This window comes from Apostichopus japonicus, chromosome 13 (genome assembly GCF_037975245.1).
Source record: "Apostichopus japonicus isolate 1M-3 chromosome 13, ASM3797524v1, whole genome shotgun sequence".
Lineage (NCBI taxonomy): Eukaryota > Metazoa > Echinodermata > Holothuroidea > Aspidochirotida > Stichopodidae > Apostichopus > Apostichopus japonicus.
The window spans coordinates 5,644,747-5,661,869 of NC_092573.1; the positions used below are offsets into that span (position 1 = coordinate 5,644,747).

At 37.8% G+C, this 17,123-nt stretch overlaps 1 protein-coding gene across 1 annotated transcript in view; it reads right to left on the reverse strand.

Annotated features, from left to right (window-relative positions):
• Window positions 1–4,598: 4,598 nt before the first annotated feature.
• LOC139978175 (pregnancy zone protein-like) overlaps window positions 4,599–17,123 on the reverse strand; it is a 39,797-nt gene continuing 27,272 nt past the window's right edge. The window contains exons 23-34 of the mRNA XM_071988096.1: window positions 16,387–16,802; window positions 15,956–16,030; window positions 15,197–15,359; window positions 14,341–14,546; window positions 13,005–13,235; window positions 11,572–11,693; window positions 10,538–10,700; window positions 9,805–9,907; window positions 9,120–9,248; window positions 8,430–8,495; window positions 7,559–7,687; window positions 4,599–5,881 (exon numbers count right to left, since the gene is read on the reverse strand). Of these exons, the coding sequence (XP_071844197.1) occupies window positions 5,739–5,881; window positions 7,559–7,687; window positions 8,430–8,495; window positions 9,120–9,248; window positions 9,805–9,907; window positions 10,538–10,700; window positions 11,572–11,693; window positions 13,005–13,235; window positions 14,341–14,546; window positions 15,197–15,359; window positions 15,956–16,030; window positions 16,387–16,802 (1,946 nt within the window). The 3' untranslated portion in view covers window positions 4,599–5,738. The remainder of the gene's footprint in view (window positions 5,882–7,558; window positions 7,688–8,429; window positions 8,496–9,119; window positions 9,249–9,804; window positions 9,908–10,537; window positions 10,701–11,571; window positions 11,694–13,004; window positions 13,236–14,340; window positions 14,547–15,196; window positions 15,360–15,955; window positions 16,031–16,386; window positions 16,803–17,123) is intronic.

Consider the following 17,123-nt stretch of genomic DNA (forward strand, 5'->3'; position numbering starts at 1 on the left):
GGTTTGAATTATTCTTTTACATGTTCTTTTACAATTTTTCCAGTCGGATGACTCTTGTTAACGGAGCTGACGAGTATTCAAAATCAAAAGAGCACTGACAAAGTACCATGCAAAAATCTCAACAGTTCTTAACATTTTTTCGACACTGAAATGGGGGGGGGGGGGGGAGGGAGCATTCGCTCCCACTGCTCCCGCTGTGTCGCTGATATATACTGAACTTACTTGAGGTTAGCGAACAGGGTCAACGCACCCAATAGCAAAATTAGTACATAAATAAACCGAATTGAAGCTGGCGAACGTATACGGTAGTTCTATTGGGCATTTTTTTAGAGTATTCAAATTCATACAAAGTTACCACAATTTCTCAAAGTGGCAAGGAAAACGTGGTAAATATGACTGATTAAAGGCCAATGTTTACCGAAACTGTTTAATTTTTCGGTCATTCACAATCACAGTAATATATGAATAGGCCTAGGTAAATTTAGAGTGTGACAGTCGGAAATTCCGAGTGTCGCGCTCCACTTTGTCCAACTATCGTCAGTTTTACCAAGATGGTGGGGGTGAGACACCCCACACCCCCCCCCCTTGTCACAGCAGATACTAGTCCCTATTGTATAAGCCTTATGTATAACTTGAGTGAATCCGAATGGCAATAGCTAGATTGAACCTGGCTTGAAGGCTTTATCCTTTTGTGTCCTGCATATTTGTCTTGTTTGTGTCTTGTTTTGTGTTATGTATTGTTTTGAGCAGTACATGGTACTGTATGCATTCATTTCAGAGTTGGAGAATATCCTCACTTGACTCCCAGGGTTTGAAAGGTACAGTTTTACAAGACTGGCTGTGTCCTCTTTGGGCGTGGTATGTTGGTTATTTTTGCTATTGTGGTAAGATCCTGTGTGGGCACTATGTTGTATTCAGGCTTGTCGACGTCCCTGCCCGTACCACACTAGATTCTTCTTAAACGTGAACGCTCTCTCTCGCTTTAGTGATTGTTAATATCACGGCAGCTTTTGATCCATTAATTCAAAGTGGAAAATATAAGAGGTGACAGAAATTGCGTGCAACATAAATCATTCCCCGATTCTGCATAATATTGCCATTTTAGTAGTTTACATTTATTACTTTGGGTCAAGTGTAGTTTAGATTGAAGTAAAAGGTTAACAGCCCCAGCTTTCTTGCTCTCTTTACCTCTCTCCCGATACCCTGAAATCCTGGTCAGCTAACCAGGTGAGGTTAAGAGGAGATGGACAAAAATTAAATGATAATACATATTTGTCTGTATGCTGATTATACTAGGGCCGGTCTAGGTGAAGAAAAATGCCCGGGCCGATGTTAAGACCCAGTCCGCCCCTGTTCTTGATCATAACATATCAGATTATTTCTAGTACGTCGCGGAAACAGGATGTAACAGAGTGATATACGTCGTTGAGTGATAACGTTGAAACGTGATATTAGAATGCCGAGAAAACCTACTCACAGGAGAGAAACTCGGCACGAGCAAACAGCGATCAGAGAGAAATATCTCCTAAGGATAGAGTCTTCACACGAAATCGAGCCTAATATTAAATAGAAATATGTTAGAAACCGATCAGCACGGTCAAAGAGTGTTGTTTTAACGACGGGAAATAATACAAAATAAGTCTAAACCTCTGTGTTTCTCTAAATTTCGAATTGCTTTCATGTGGAAATTTTGATTTAGTATATCGAAAAGATGCTTTATCTAGAAATTTATAGGTTTTATTCTTGAACTTTGCAACTTTTAATTACCCACAAGAGTATTACGCACTAAACGGTTATGATCTACACAATAGCTCGGGTTGTTAAAAAGGTATACAGGCCTCACTTTAATGGTGATACTTCAACGCAATTTGCTCCTTTACAGCAGACAGTCGATGTGTGCGCCAATCAGTAGGTCAGTGCATGTAGACTAAGAGGAGGGGGGGGGGGGGGGGTTCACTGTAGTCCATGGTCCTTTACAACAATCAACAATTATTTCACGCCTGTACCCCCCCCCCTCCCCACCCACATATCTTAATGGAAGAATTGAAGTCTAGCTACGATCCTGGTTATCTTGAGTGGCTAACAGGATTTTGATCATCAAATATCGTATTGTCCTCATGTAGGACCTATTTTTCTGCAGTTTAGAGGTTTAAACAGCTCATTACGAATTCAGCCTGGTTAATTTTCCTGGTATCACATGATCTATGAAGTAACCAAAGCTGCATTCTTTATCTTAGCTAATGAAGCAGCTGCAGCAGGAACAAAATCTTTCACAAAATAGCTTGAGAAGTGAGGAAAGGAAGACAGCTATGGTTACTTCGTAGATTACGTGATACCCGGATAAAATCGTCTTTTTTCCCCCTGGTTTAAACCATGTGAAGGCTAACGAGGTTGAACTCTTAATGCTTTCACTTTTGCAGATATTGATAATTCATGGTAACAACAAGATGTCTTTAGTAACGGCACGCGTGTATCATATATCTAGGTCATCGAATTATATCTATGGTAGCCTGTATTTGACTTCATATATAGCCTGTCCCATACTTATTACATGTGTGTTACGTTAGCTATCTGAATATGAATTTAGCCAACTGCTTAAATATCGTAGTCGAGTAAGCTATGGTATCATTTATTATTAGTACACTACGTGTATAGGGATGAGATATTGTAATCTATCCGGCGACCATATTTTGGTACTAGAATTGCTGCCCACCTCAGACCTTTGAGGTACTAAACTGAACCTTTATGGGTTGGTCTGACTTAATAGGGTGGGGAGCATGTACCATAAAGTGGCATAAAAAATATGGGATGGAAGTTTCTAAAGTAGAGGTAAAAAAGGAATGTGTGAGTGTGTGTATATGTTTGAACCGAAAATTATGTCACGAATCCCTTCTAAACCGTAAAGCCGATTGACTCATCTTGGGTGGGTGTATATATGGGTATGGGGTGTACAGTCTCCGCTATTGTGGCCATTTTGCGTGTTCGAAATTGACAAAATATCCGATGCCCTCAAAACCATGTGGATTATCAGACTGTCAGCATGATTGTATTTAAAATGCCAAATGTGGTCACACTTGACCATATTTTTTTTTCGAAAAAGCGTTTTGCAAAAATATGGCCGACGGACATTAAATTGAATGGGTATACGTGTCTAGGTATGGGTTGTAGCGCCTGCGTGACTAATGACATCATAGGGTCAAAAGTCAAATAACAAACCAGAAAACGATGCCTAAACATATGCATAGTATGGTATGCCATACATGTTATATATTTATGAACTTGTGCACACCAGAATAAAGATATATTATCTATTTAACTAATTTCTTTTCGGTTTGAATTATTCTTTTACATGTTCTTTTACAATTTTTCCAGTCGGATGACTCTTGTTAACGGAGCTGACGAGTATTCAAAATCAAAAGAGCACTGACAAAGTACCATGCAAAAATCTCAACAGTTCTTAACATTTTTTCGACACTGAAATGGGGGGGGGGGGGAGGGAGCATTCGCTCCCACTGCTCCCGCTGTGTCGCTGATATATACTGAACTTACTTGAGGTTAGCGAACAGGGTCAACGCACCCAATAGCAAAATTAGTACATAAATAAACCGAATTGAAGCTGGCGAACGTATACGGTAGTTCTATTGGGCATTTTTTTAGAGTATTCAAATTCATACAAAGTTACCACAATTTCTCAAAGTGGCAAGGAAAACGTGGTAAATATGACTGATTAAAGGCCAATGTTTACCGAAACTGTTTAATTTTTCGGTCATTCACAATCACAGTAATATATGAATAGGCCTAGGTAAATTTAGAGTGTGACAGTCGGAAATTCCGAGTGTCGCGCTCCACTTTGTCCAACTATCGTCAGTTTTACCAAGATGGTGGGGGTGAGACACCCCACACCCCCCCCCTTGTCACAGCAGATACTAGTCCCTATTGTATAAGCCTTATGTATAACTTGAGTGAATCCGAATGGCAATAGCTAGATTGAACCTGGCTTGAAGGCTTTATCCTTTTGTGTCCTGCATATTTGTCTTGTTTGTGTCTTGTTTTGTGTTATGTATTGTTTTGAGCAGTACAAGGTACTGTATGCATTCATTTCAGAGTTGGAGAATATTCCTCACTTGACTCCCAGGGTTTGAAAGGTACAGTTTTACAAGACTGGCTGTGTCCTCTTTGGGCGTGGTATGTTGGTTATTTTTGCTATTGTGGTAAGATCCTGTGTTGGCACTATGTTGTATTCAGGCTTGTCGACGTCCCTGCCCGTACCACACTAGATTCTTCTTAAACGTGAACGCTCTCTCTCGCTTTAGTGATTGTTAATATCACGGCAGCTTTTGATCCATTAATTCAAAGTGGAAAATATAAGAGGTGACAGAAATTGCGTGCAACATAAATCATTCCCCGATTCTGCATAATATTGCCATTTTAGTAGTTTACATTTATTACTTTGGGTCAAGTGTAGTTTAGATTGAAGTAAAAGGTTAACAGCCCCAGCTTTCTTGCTCTCTTTACCTCTCTCCCGATACCCTGAAATCCTGGTCAGCTAACCAGGTGAGGTTAAGAGGAGATGGACAAAAATTAAATGATAATACATATTTGTCTGTATGCTGATTATACTATATTCTATTGAGTAGTTTCACATTTCTTACAAGCAAAATATCAATTGGAAAAATGAAGTAAATGCAAGTCATTTGCTTGACCAAAAAGGGTGCAAATTTCTTTCCTTTGGTAGACAGGTGATCTTCATATATATCATATATCTCTTTTCTCATATGTAGGGGGTATACTTGCAAGGTTTAATCTTGTAAGTGGGCATATAGACAACAGTCTCCTAGAATACAAACCAACAGGAACAACTTCCAAAGCGGATATCTGTGGATGAAGTTGCAAACATTCTTGAGAAGGATAGGGTGGTTTAGTATAAACTAAGAATTAATTAAGAAAAGTTACTTTAGACCATTGACACATTTGTTACATCCTCCATAGCAGATATCTGTGGATGAAGTTGCAAATATTTTTGAGAAGGATAGGGTGGTTCTGTACAAACTTCGAATTAATTAAGAAAAGTTACTTAAGACAATTGGCACATGTGTTACATCATACACAATGCTTTTCACAAATGGGAATGTTTCACGTAAAACGAGAATGAAACACAATGTTCACTTGTTATTAAAAGAGAATAATAAATCATAAACTATAGGTTAATTAAACATTATATTGATAGAAAGTTATGTTCACAACATTATTGATATAGATAATATAGATTGATAAACAAAAAGACTAATTGAAATGGTTCAATGCACCAATCTGTTAACAAAAAATTATGTCTACTGATGTGTGTTATCGGAAACGATTACTAATAAAAAGGAACTTGATACTTCAAAACTTCCTTCAGTGATGACAGTTTATTATCACATGATGACGACATTTTGGTGTAACAGATTAAAGATTGCAATACAATATTCAAATCTCTGATGAATTGAAAACTGACCTATTTTGCTGTGTCTTATCTAAGAAATGATATACAGTAAGCCCGGAGGCTTTCAACCAAAACTAAACTGTAGCAGTACTGTGAGAAATAAGACTCTGCGATTGATGACAACAAAAAAAATGGTTTGTACGGTGTAGCACCAAAACGTACAGAAAGTTGTTTACAATATGAAGTAAATTTGGATGGAAATAACCAAAGAGTAAAGGTTATTGCCAATTGGAAGTGGTTCCATTTGATAGCAGCTCTAACTGACTGGACAGTCAGGATTCTCAAACTCTGCCAGATACTTCCTTTTATAAGGAATGATGAGAGATGATTCACTCAGGATTAATGTCTGCTCCTCAAGATCAACATTTTCAGATTTTGTAAAGAGGATGTATTTCCCACCTGCAATGATAGAACATATTGTCATATTAGAATGGAATACCAGCGGGGGTCAATTCTTAATTCGTAAGACACACTTATTAGCAAGAGGCTGAGCCAAGATTCCCCCCCCCAAACTTTCTTTTATATATCTTGAAATTAACTATTCACAATGATATAGTTAAACACTTATTAAATGCAGTGTGAATCAAATTCAAACCATAATTGCCTGTTAATTAATTTCTGATTTACATCTGCATAACTGCTTTCCATTTTGTCTAAACTTAAGCTGGAAGAGGAATTCAGATCTGCTATTGAAGAGATTGGATCTCTAGTTAATGTACCCACAGTAAATGACCACATCTGGCGTTAACTACACTGTTTATTATAATGTCTCTGTTTGCACTTAATCCTAGTGAGGTTTCAGTGCAATATTCCTGTTTACCATAAGCATAATAATGCAGTTCAAACTGTTGTTATTTTTGCTTTCTATATTCATAAACGTTTGCATCAAACTTTTGACAATTACTTTCACAGTTTGACAGATGAAACCAACAATATACATATATATGTTATAAAAAAATTCCATGTGTCCTCCAAAATAAAATATTATTAGACAAAAGCAGAGAAATAAGATATGACTCATAATTGACAAACAAGGAGGGCTGTTTTAAATCTTCAATCTAAGGATGGAGAGTGGGGAGGGTTGATGAAAAGCTAGCATGGCAGGGGGGGGGGGGCTACCGTATACAATTTTCCTATAGACCGATCATCTTTGAATGAAGCAAACTCCAGTTTGACAGAGCTCATAAAGGATTTGATGAGGGGTAGCAATTAGTCATGTATACCAGTGCCTGTCACACTTATCTAGCATCATACCTTAATTGTGTTTCATTCTGTACTTTTCATTCCACTGCCAAGTATTGCTGACGAAGGTCCCGGGGGACCAAAAAATTCCAATATATTTGCAACAGTACTCCTTATTTGTCAATTATGAGTCATATCTCATTTCTCAGCTTATCAAATTGTATATATATGTATATATATATAATTGAAATCATAATGAGTTGGAAAATCCAGAACAATAAAAAAACTCCACCCTGGCCTTCCGCTTTATATGCGGACACCCTGACCACTAGGCTATGGATGCTGATTGTATGTCCAGAGGTTCGAAACCGGTCAGGAAGGTCATAATTCCACTATAGGCTTTTGTCACCTGTATTGCCTTACTCTAGAGATCAAACATGATTGTAACCAACTCGAAGTCATTTGTGATTCCTAATGCCGGATCTCAAAAGAGATACTTTGAACAGACTTTTTTTAATGATATGGAGGTAAACGACAAATGCAAATGAATATATATAATTGAAATTGTAATGAGTTGGAAAATCCAGAACAATGAAGAAACTTCCAGCCTCCACCGGGATATATATATATATATATATATATATATATATATATATATATATATATATATATATATATATATATATACTAAATGTAAATACTAAATGTATGTATATATACTAAATTAGCCTACCGTGTGTCCTTTCCTTGTATTGGTTTAATATTTTATTTTTTGGGGTTTCACTCAAAGACAATCTTGCCAAATAAGATCTTTCAAGCAGTTCTACCTCTCCCACCCTCCCCTCCTCCTCCCCAAGAAAGTAGAAAGAATTAAACAACATAAGGAATACTCACTCTCCAAGAGTTCGCAGTCACATTGTTCGGCTAGATTGTAAGACACATACGTATTCAGGGTTTCCTCACCAGAGGCATAATCGGTAAGTAACTTACATCTGTGCCTCTGCCTGGCTCTGAAGGTAAACACTGATATACGAAAAAGAAAAGAAGATTTTGAAGGATATTTATTTAAAACCTCTGCATAAAATATAGTGAGGCTGTTCATCAGATGAACGAGGAGTAACATACAGCAATAATCGGAATTTACACAAATTTGTGATCTTCTCATCTTGCTTGATCGAGAAACCCATGGATGAGCGGAAGCGGAACAAAAGCAGCTCAGAAATACCTTAATACTTTGAACTTTAATATGGTACGATGGATGATTAACTCATGTGTCACGACAATTTGATGATTTTTTTTCGAAAAACACCTGGAAACATGTCCCTAACGAATTAGTTGATATTTGTTTACTTCCATTCAATGTTTCACATTCAGTGGCACATTATGATTGCTCACACTCTCTGTTTCATCATGTTGGCCTGGTTAATAACAATTAAACATTCAAACTGACTTTCGTCTTTCTGTATTTGTCAGCCTTAATTTTTCCATCATTGCTTTATGAACTATATTTTTGTAATGATTGTCAAAGAACATATAACAGTGATCATGCTGGATGCCTTTAGATTTGATTATTTTGCTTATGCTGAATGAGACAGCAGCATATGAGCATACTCTAAAATGATCCTTCAAAGTCTTCCGCTTACGATCACTATAGCTGTAAACTTAATTTACTAGAAAATAGTGTAGTTTTAGAAGAGATATACACGTCACGTGTTTAACCTTCAAGAGAGTCGTTTTTGTTTGCGGACAGTTTCCTGCAACTTACCGTGATCTGAGTCGCAGAGTTTGTTCAAGAAGTCGCTTGGTAACGATTCTTCACAGACTGGACAATCTGCAAAAATCAGAAAATAAATTATCATCAATAGTAAACAAACTGATCAAGCTTGTCATGTTGATATTTGTACATGGTGCACAGATCACTAAATTTCTTTGCAGTTTTGTAATATTTATCAGAGTAAATGGCAGGGGGGGGGCACAAAGTTACTTTCGATATGGCATAGACCACTGGTTCCCCTCAGACAATTCTTGATTTTACTTGTGCTATTCAAGTTCTCATCATTAGCACCAATACGGAAGACTCTAACATGTACAGATTATCAGAGAAGCATCATCAGCAATTGACACCACTGTTCTTTATCTACTGCCCCCTATGTAGTTTATATCTACTGCCCCCTATTTAATTATACAGGTTCCCTACTCCTCACCCCAGCTGGTCTTCTGTTCACACTACTTATTTCCTACAATTCAATGTCCACGATAAGATCAGAAAAGATTTGTATTACATTCAACGATTAACTCATGTGAACAGAATATGCTATTTTGAGTCAAAAATCATCGAGGGTCCTTCCCAGCACTTATTCACCCTTCTAATTAGTATTCTTTGAGGGTGTACACATCTTTGGTCTTAAAGCTATCACCTTCTGCCACCAGAATATCATTTAATGATCCAATTTACCCAGGATAGGACCAGGGAGCCTTTCCATGTCGACTGCGGTAAGACTACCCCATCTTCTCTGTGTTGGCAGGAGAGGAAGTTCAGTCTCGGACGAACAGTCCAGAGAATATGTCACTGTCTTCTTTACATCTGTTAATCAAATTCAAGAAACATGAGAATGTAAGAATTGAGTGAATCACAAAGAATAGAAGCTTTGTGATTCCTTGCCAGAGCATTTTCCCTCAAGTACATGACTGATGTAGAGTAAGAAGTTAACAGAAATCATCACAGACAACAAACACACTCCTTATAGTGAGTTTCCAATGGATTTTACTCTTATTTCTCTAGCTATAATTTGGTCAACGTCCATTCGACATGTTGTGGTGAACAAAGTAGGCCAACACCTGTTCTACAAAAAAACTGAAATAATCTTTAACACTACAGTGGCAGATACATTTGTACATCAAAAATTTCTACTGTTGTGTCAGGTGGTGGAGGTGGTGGTGATGGGATGGGATGGGAGAACATAAAGACAACTGGTTGGAGCAGCAAGGCCCAACAAGCTATCTGTCGTATCTTCATATGGCCTCAAATATGGCCTAACTTTCTGTGATATGTTAGATGATTTAGGGAGACTTCGAGAAAATGCAGCTCTTATGTTTTCTGTTAGTCATGCAAACACGACTGAGCTTCTAATGTGTCTCACCTGTCTTGTAGTAGTCGTAGACAGTCACAAATGAAGGTTTGGTATCCTTGACTAAAATATCCCGTTTCATGGTAAAAGTAATGCAAGTAGGCTGTAATTGTATCTGTAGAAAACAGGACGGAGAAACACAGACTTGACTCTTCTTGCTAAAACTCTGCTGGGAAAATCCCTGAAACCGTATGCATTCAGACACAAGATGGCAAGTGCCCCACTGACCTTCAAAGTTTATGTACCCCCCTTTTCCCCCTCCCCCCACCCCCAAGAGTGCAATAACCCATTTCTCATATTACGACAGATCTCTACGTTCAAGTCATAAAATGTTTACCAAACTCGTTAGTGAATCACTCAAACTGTAGATTGATATTGATCAAGTTAATACAGCACTTACTCCTTTTCTTTAAAATTAACATCAAGTAACGAAAAAATATTCATCCAATTTTGGTTCTAAAGTTTTTCCTGTTTCTTCATTGCAGCACATCCAATGATATTTAGAAAAAAGGAAGAACATTTTGAACTTGCTCTTCATTATTTGATAGGTAACAGGACTAATCAAGCGCACTGAACCCTCTTATGGAATTTTGCTATCCAATTGACTTATATGTATCTACAGATACTCAACTTATCATGCAGCTAGTGGTTCTCTGTTATGTGTCTTTCATCTCATTGTGGTGCATTGCTCTTGAATATAAAGTAGTTTTAACAGTCCTGACAGGTGTTGCTCAGAGACACTTACCTCGTCAAAGTAGAAGAGCACACTCTTCCCGTCCAGCTCGTAACGTTTAAGGGAAGGTTCCTCTTTCTTGAGGGTGTCCAAGCTATCCTTTGACGCCACATAGCCGGATTGTAATCTAAAGTCTATCACAGCCATGTTTGACGCCCCATCTTCACTTGTGTAACTGGAAGAGAAGAAACAAACCATGTATGAACATGACGGATATTGTAGCGTATTTCCTTGGCGGTGAGCCAATGGGGCTGGGGAAGGTGGGGCAAGGAGGGGGCACAAGCCTCTGGTGTAACTCAGTTTAAAGACAAATCATCTTCAAAGATTTCACCTCTGACCCATCACGAGATAAAGACAAGACTGGTATAGCTGATCTGATACATAAAGCGCAAGAATTGGATCCAGACGAGCAAATGGGGCGGGGGAAAGGTGGGGCATGGGGGGGGCACAAGCCTCTGGTGTAACTCAGTTTAAAGTCAAATCATCTTCAAAGATTTCACCTCTGACCCATCACGAGATAAAGACAAGACTGGTATTGCTGATCTGATACATAAAGCGCAAGAAGTGAATCCAGGTCTTCCCGAAAAAAAACTTGTAGAACAAGAAGAACCGAAAGGCAGATCGTTTCATATTCTCCTTTCTTCTGTCTGTTTCTTTTCTTCATTTATAAACCTTGACCAATGTTTCATAGCCTGATGAAAAGATAAGTTTGCAGGTGATCTTCTCCTAACCTGATTAAGTAATCATTACCTCACATTTCCCTAACCACAAGAAGCTGGGCATTCTCTCAGTTACCTCATGGAAAAAAAAAACCTGGACTACCACAGTGTAAATGCCAATTTATAACAGCTACTTTCAAGGTATTCAGTTAATTCTAATAGAAGGAGATTTTTTGAAATGAGGTTAAGCTGCAATCAATGTCTTACTTCATGAGAATTCTTATCAAACAGCCCACAAACTTTTAACTACCAGGTTTTCTTTTTCTATTTGGCAGGGGGGGGGGGGGTGGCTGGGAGGGTATTTTGGCAGAGTCATTCTTTTCTTACCTTGCACATACATTGACAAAGAATTCAGAACAGCGGACAAATGCTACTTCTCCAATTGTCACACTTAGCTCAAACTCTGGTAGTTCTGCTTCCTCTGGGTACGTGTTGTAGAAAGTCGAGACCTTTGTAAGGAATGGGAAAGCAATCATCAAATGCTACAGAAATAATGCATATGAATGTAAACACCAAGTCAAGGAAGCAATTATAACTACACAACTCGTTTCAAGTCAATGGTACTTCGCCTTCTAGAAATAAGAACTTTTACTGAATAAACTCTTACTGAATAACTATATAATGTTTTTTTGTGCTTTTTTTTAAACTCTGACATTAACTTCTGAATGACATCAAACTCTCCAAATCATGTAGAAATATTCTTAATGCAAAGTTAAAGGCCAGTCTTATTTGCTAACTACTCCATTAAGTCCATTAAATCTTTGCCACTAAATGCTACTATCTGCTTGAAATGCATTTTTTTCTTTCTTAATAGCGAGTTCCCTTAAGGCTCTGATAAACATTTTAAAGTTTATGTGAGGATGTCAGTACATATGCACATACATGTACGCATACATGTGTAAGAAATAAATAAGATAAGATAAAGAAATCTTCCACCAAATGAGAGCTACTCTTTCTTAAAATAAACTTCACATTCCTTCCCTGCCTTTTGTCCCACATTATCCAGAATATTTGGTTAAAATGGTACCTGTTTCCTATTCTTTTGGAGGCTTATTTATCTTTTGTGTTGTTTCCTTAAATATATTTTAACATCATGCCAAGTAAAGAAGTGATCCCCAACTTCATGGTTAGTTATTGTCTTTTTTTCTCTTTGAAGAGTCGTTCTGTTCCCGGCATGTAAAATTCACACTTTAGTTGGAAACCCTGTCAGCTTCCTAAGAGGATGAGGTGGTTACAGATATCTGACTACTCCTAATTGACAAGTTTTATTAACACTTCAATCTTATATGGAAAAAATTCTGTGTCCCAAAAGTTCATATAATACGTCTTTCCTTTAATTCTCATCATTGCTGGTGCAAGTTTGGTGAACTTAAATGACATATCATATATTCAAGTACTTTATCCATCCTTTGAAGGAATCGAGTGTGGTGTCACCAGATCTTGCCTAATCAAAATGTCATATGAACATCATTCTTCCCGCCAGATTCTAAGGAGGCAGGGTATTTAAGATTACATATCTAGACATGATACTGAGACATGATACTGAGACATGATACTAAGACATGATACTAAGACATGATACTGTTGGATACTTAGAATGATATCTCATGTTTATTTCTTAATATACCGGCATCCAAAATCCATCCGACCCATCCCCTTAACTTGTTACCATAATTAAAACGGACATGGGTATGGCCACTGTAAACTATTCGTGGAACTACTATCTTCAAACATATATCTGTATAAATCACAGAGTATACCTGCAGTAAGGCACAACCAGCACCAGTTCCTTGAAAGGTTAGGGTGGTGGGAATGTTCTTCAAGTAAAGCTGTTGAAGGACCAAGCGATTGACATTGGTGGCCATCAGTTCTTGATTGGTACCCCAATCCTCCTGGACTTGGCTGCTCTCCACACTAAGAAGTATGTTGAGATCTCCATCCACAGTGTGCTCTGCAAATCTTGCTAAGGCAGTCAGACCCACGACTGTATCCTGTGAGAGTTAACAATTAAAAGACATTATTTATGCAGGCCATTATAAACGACTGCCTGTATTTTGGTACAACTTACACAATGATGAGAGAGTACCATTGGGCTGGTCAAACTTTGGCCCATTTGCATGCACAGAATGAGAGAATGAAAAACTCAAACAATCACATTGTGTGTCACGCCTTTACAGTCAAACCAAAGCAATGAACCAAAAAGACAGACTGTTGAGACTTGTGAGGTTTTAATGCAGTTGGAAGTGTTTACAATATGTCTGAGGAATACTCACAAAATGACAATAGCACTGCTGTGTGATATATGACAACAGTAGCCAATGGTCAGCAGAAAGCAAACAACCAATTGAGTTGTTAGGATGAGTCCTCATTTGTTCCTACACGACTATCCAAATGTCTTCATGCAATAAGGACTCATAGAGTATAGCATGAACTGTTTGCCTATCTCTGGAACCAGGCATCAACAGCATGCTAATTAACTGCTTCAAGTCAACACTACCTTACAAATCATCAATGCCTAGTTAATCAAATCATCAATGCCTAGTTAATCAAATCATCAATGCCTAGTGAATCAAGTCATCAATGGCTAATTGTTCAAATCATCAATGGCTAGTTATTCAAACCATCAAGGGCTAATTATCCTAATCATCAATGCATATAGTTATTCTAATCATCAGTGCATAGTTATTCAAATTATTAATGACTATTAAATCAAGTCATCAATGACTATTAAATCAAGTCATCAATGCCTAGTTATTCAACTATCAATGCCTAGTTTTTCTTATCATCAATTCCTAGTTAATCAAATCATCAATGCCTACTTAATCAAATCATCAATGCCTACTTAATCAAATCATCAATGCCTAGTTAATCAAATCATCAATGCCTAATTAATCAAATCATTGACTCAAGTCATGGAGTATAATGTATACCAACTATCACCTTCATAACCTGGTAACTCAGTTAGACATACTATCATTACTGTATTAAAAGACAGAGTTTTATTGACCTACCATGACCTCCACTATGAATAATTTTCAAAAACGTTTAATACCAGCAACGAATAGAGACATCAGTTAAAAAATGAATATTAAGTACCTGCGTAGAGCCAAACCCACCCCTAGAGTTCCTCCTCTGAACCAACCATCTGGAAACCGGTAGCCCCTGAACCACTACCTCAGAGGTAGAATATAACACCATGTAGGTCATAAGCACGTATGATGTCATTTCAACATCAGCTGATGAAGGGCTGTAATGACTGGCCGTGCCGGTTGTTGCTCGATTGGAAGCCCAATGCTTACCACCTGTTAAAAACAAAGTCACACATATGCCCATTGATCACCTGATAACAATTGCACAATTAGCACTCTTAGTATTTGAGGTCTACGAAGGTCTCCTTTGAATCCAAAAAGGCACAACTTAATACAACTTATCCTCTGCATTAATGAAAACAAAAAAATTGGCTTCAAAATTTTAAATCTAATCTACTCTAGGTAGACTGGCTGGCCTTGTTACAGGAAATGTACATAAACACAAATATTATAAATGTATAAAATAATCTGTTTCCCTTGAAATCCCTTCCCTGCAACTTTTTGGTTTATATTGAATAATATTGGGGGTGTGATCCCTGGTTACATGGTATTCAAGGGAATGTGGCTTCTGACTGGCACCCCCAGCAAAGAAATGGCTATGAAGGAATCGCCCGACAATAGAGAGCTAGGTAGCTTGGTTGGTCAAACCTGAGGTCACTGGTTGTGAATCTAGTTCTAGCTGGTTTGAATCTAGTTCTAGCTGGTTTGAATCTAGTTCTAGCTGGTTTGAATCTAGTTCTAGCTTATATGTTCTTAGCCTGTTTCCTGCTTGTTTATAATTTCCCAGCCAGGTTCATGTTCTTAATCAAGTTTTAAATGAACTATTACAACCTTTTCCTAAATAGGTAAAATATACTACATACCATCTTCATAAATAGCCATCTCTTCCAAAGTGTCCAAAACATCAGAAACCTTGTCACTTTTGCCCAACGCGAGAGCGTAGGCGATTTGAGATAGAGCATAGGTGTCTTGAATAGAGTCGACCTGATCTTCCAAGCACTCAAGTCCAGCGGTAATGGCGTCACCCTGAAGTTGGTAAAGTGAAGTCAAATAATATGAGAGAACGATTCACTATAAAAGCTGCAAACTGGCTTATGGTTCATTATATACATAAAAATCGGGTACTTTGTTAGCTATTTATCACTCCAATACTTTATGGACACTTCACTCGTGTGTTCACAAGTATGACTTGTCATTTCCCCCCTAAAAAAATCCCCCTCCTAAAACTTGTTCTTCCAATACACTGTTTTAGAGTTAAGATATTAAGATTTAATGTTATCCTGTGTTGAATGTAAACCCTCCAAGCATTTCTCTATTCAAATCCAAATCATTTTGTGGAAACGTTATAAATATCCAAACACTGATTCGGTCACATAGTTTCCACCGCTGGCAGGTGATTACAAGTACACATTGAAGTACAGTAAGTGTGGACTCAAACATTGTGAAATGCAAACATTCATGAGTTTTCACTAAAGGCAATAGGAAACCTGAAATCCCTTGCAGTAAAGGTATTGTATTGTAAATTATCACTAAAGCAGTCGAGGGACAACTGCATACAGATGTGATGGTCTATACTCAAGAGCCGCTTCCGAAATCAAAGGCTAATCGAAACATTTACTTACCGAGGGATCTTCTCCAGCTTCCAAGAGACTGATTAGGACATAGGCTGATAGGGTCAGATCATTGTTGATGCCACCCTTGATAAATAAATGAATCAATGTGGTTATTTTAGGTTATTGAATGAATGTTAATTCATGATACAGAATATGGGTTTAAAGAAAATATTTCTCATGAATCTGTATGTGATTCTTCTCCTTAATGATACACGCTATGGGTTTGAAGAAAATATTTCTCAAAAATCTGCATGTGATTCTTCCCCTGTGTACTATATGATAATAAACCTGATTTTCTTTAGCTCCCCAGACATATCTATGCTTTGTGAGGAGCAATAAACAAGTTATGCTACATGAATTGAAACAGGGGAAGGGGAGGAGCTTGGAGCTGTAGCATCCTTCACAAACAATTGCCTATTGGTCTCAAAGTTTACACTTACAAGCATATCTTTATGGCAAAGCTTTCCCACAGACAAGAAACACCCAGAGACTTTCTGAAGTCCTTTCAGCCAATCGACACTACGCTGAAGATCTTCAAAGTCCACGTCGATGAACTGACTGGCCTGATAAAATGACCGGATGACGTATGCTGTCAACCAAGAGCTTCCTGAGTCATCGCTCTTGCCAAACGCTGAGAAAGACCCATCGTCATGACGATAGTTAAACTCCCGCTGGTAACCTAGCTTCATGTTATCGATGGCCTCCTTTTCAATCTCTGGTGTGAGCTGTTTTGTTACTGTCATGTATTCCATGGCCAAGACATTAGGTACAAAGGTCAGCATGTTTTGTTCACCACAACCATAAGGTACTTGCAATAGATTTTGCAGATTGGAGAGTGCAGGTCCCATTAAATCACCTAGGGTATGAAAAGTAGAATTTTTTTTCCTAACAATATATCAAACCAAATTCAGTTGCCCAGACAGAGATTTCGCCAAAGGAAAGTTACACGTAATGTATAATCATTACCTCTTACAAGCAGTCTTCTGAAATCTGGAAACAACACCAAGTAAAGTCAGCTTTAGGCAAATATTTTGATGTTACCAGCCCTCAGGTGAAAGATACACATCTTTTATTTAATTCTGGTTGCACAATTCACCTGTGCCTTTTACAAAACCATTTTTTCTGGTTTACATGAAATTTTGAGTGGTAAAAACATGACTGCATTTGCATGCTTCCT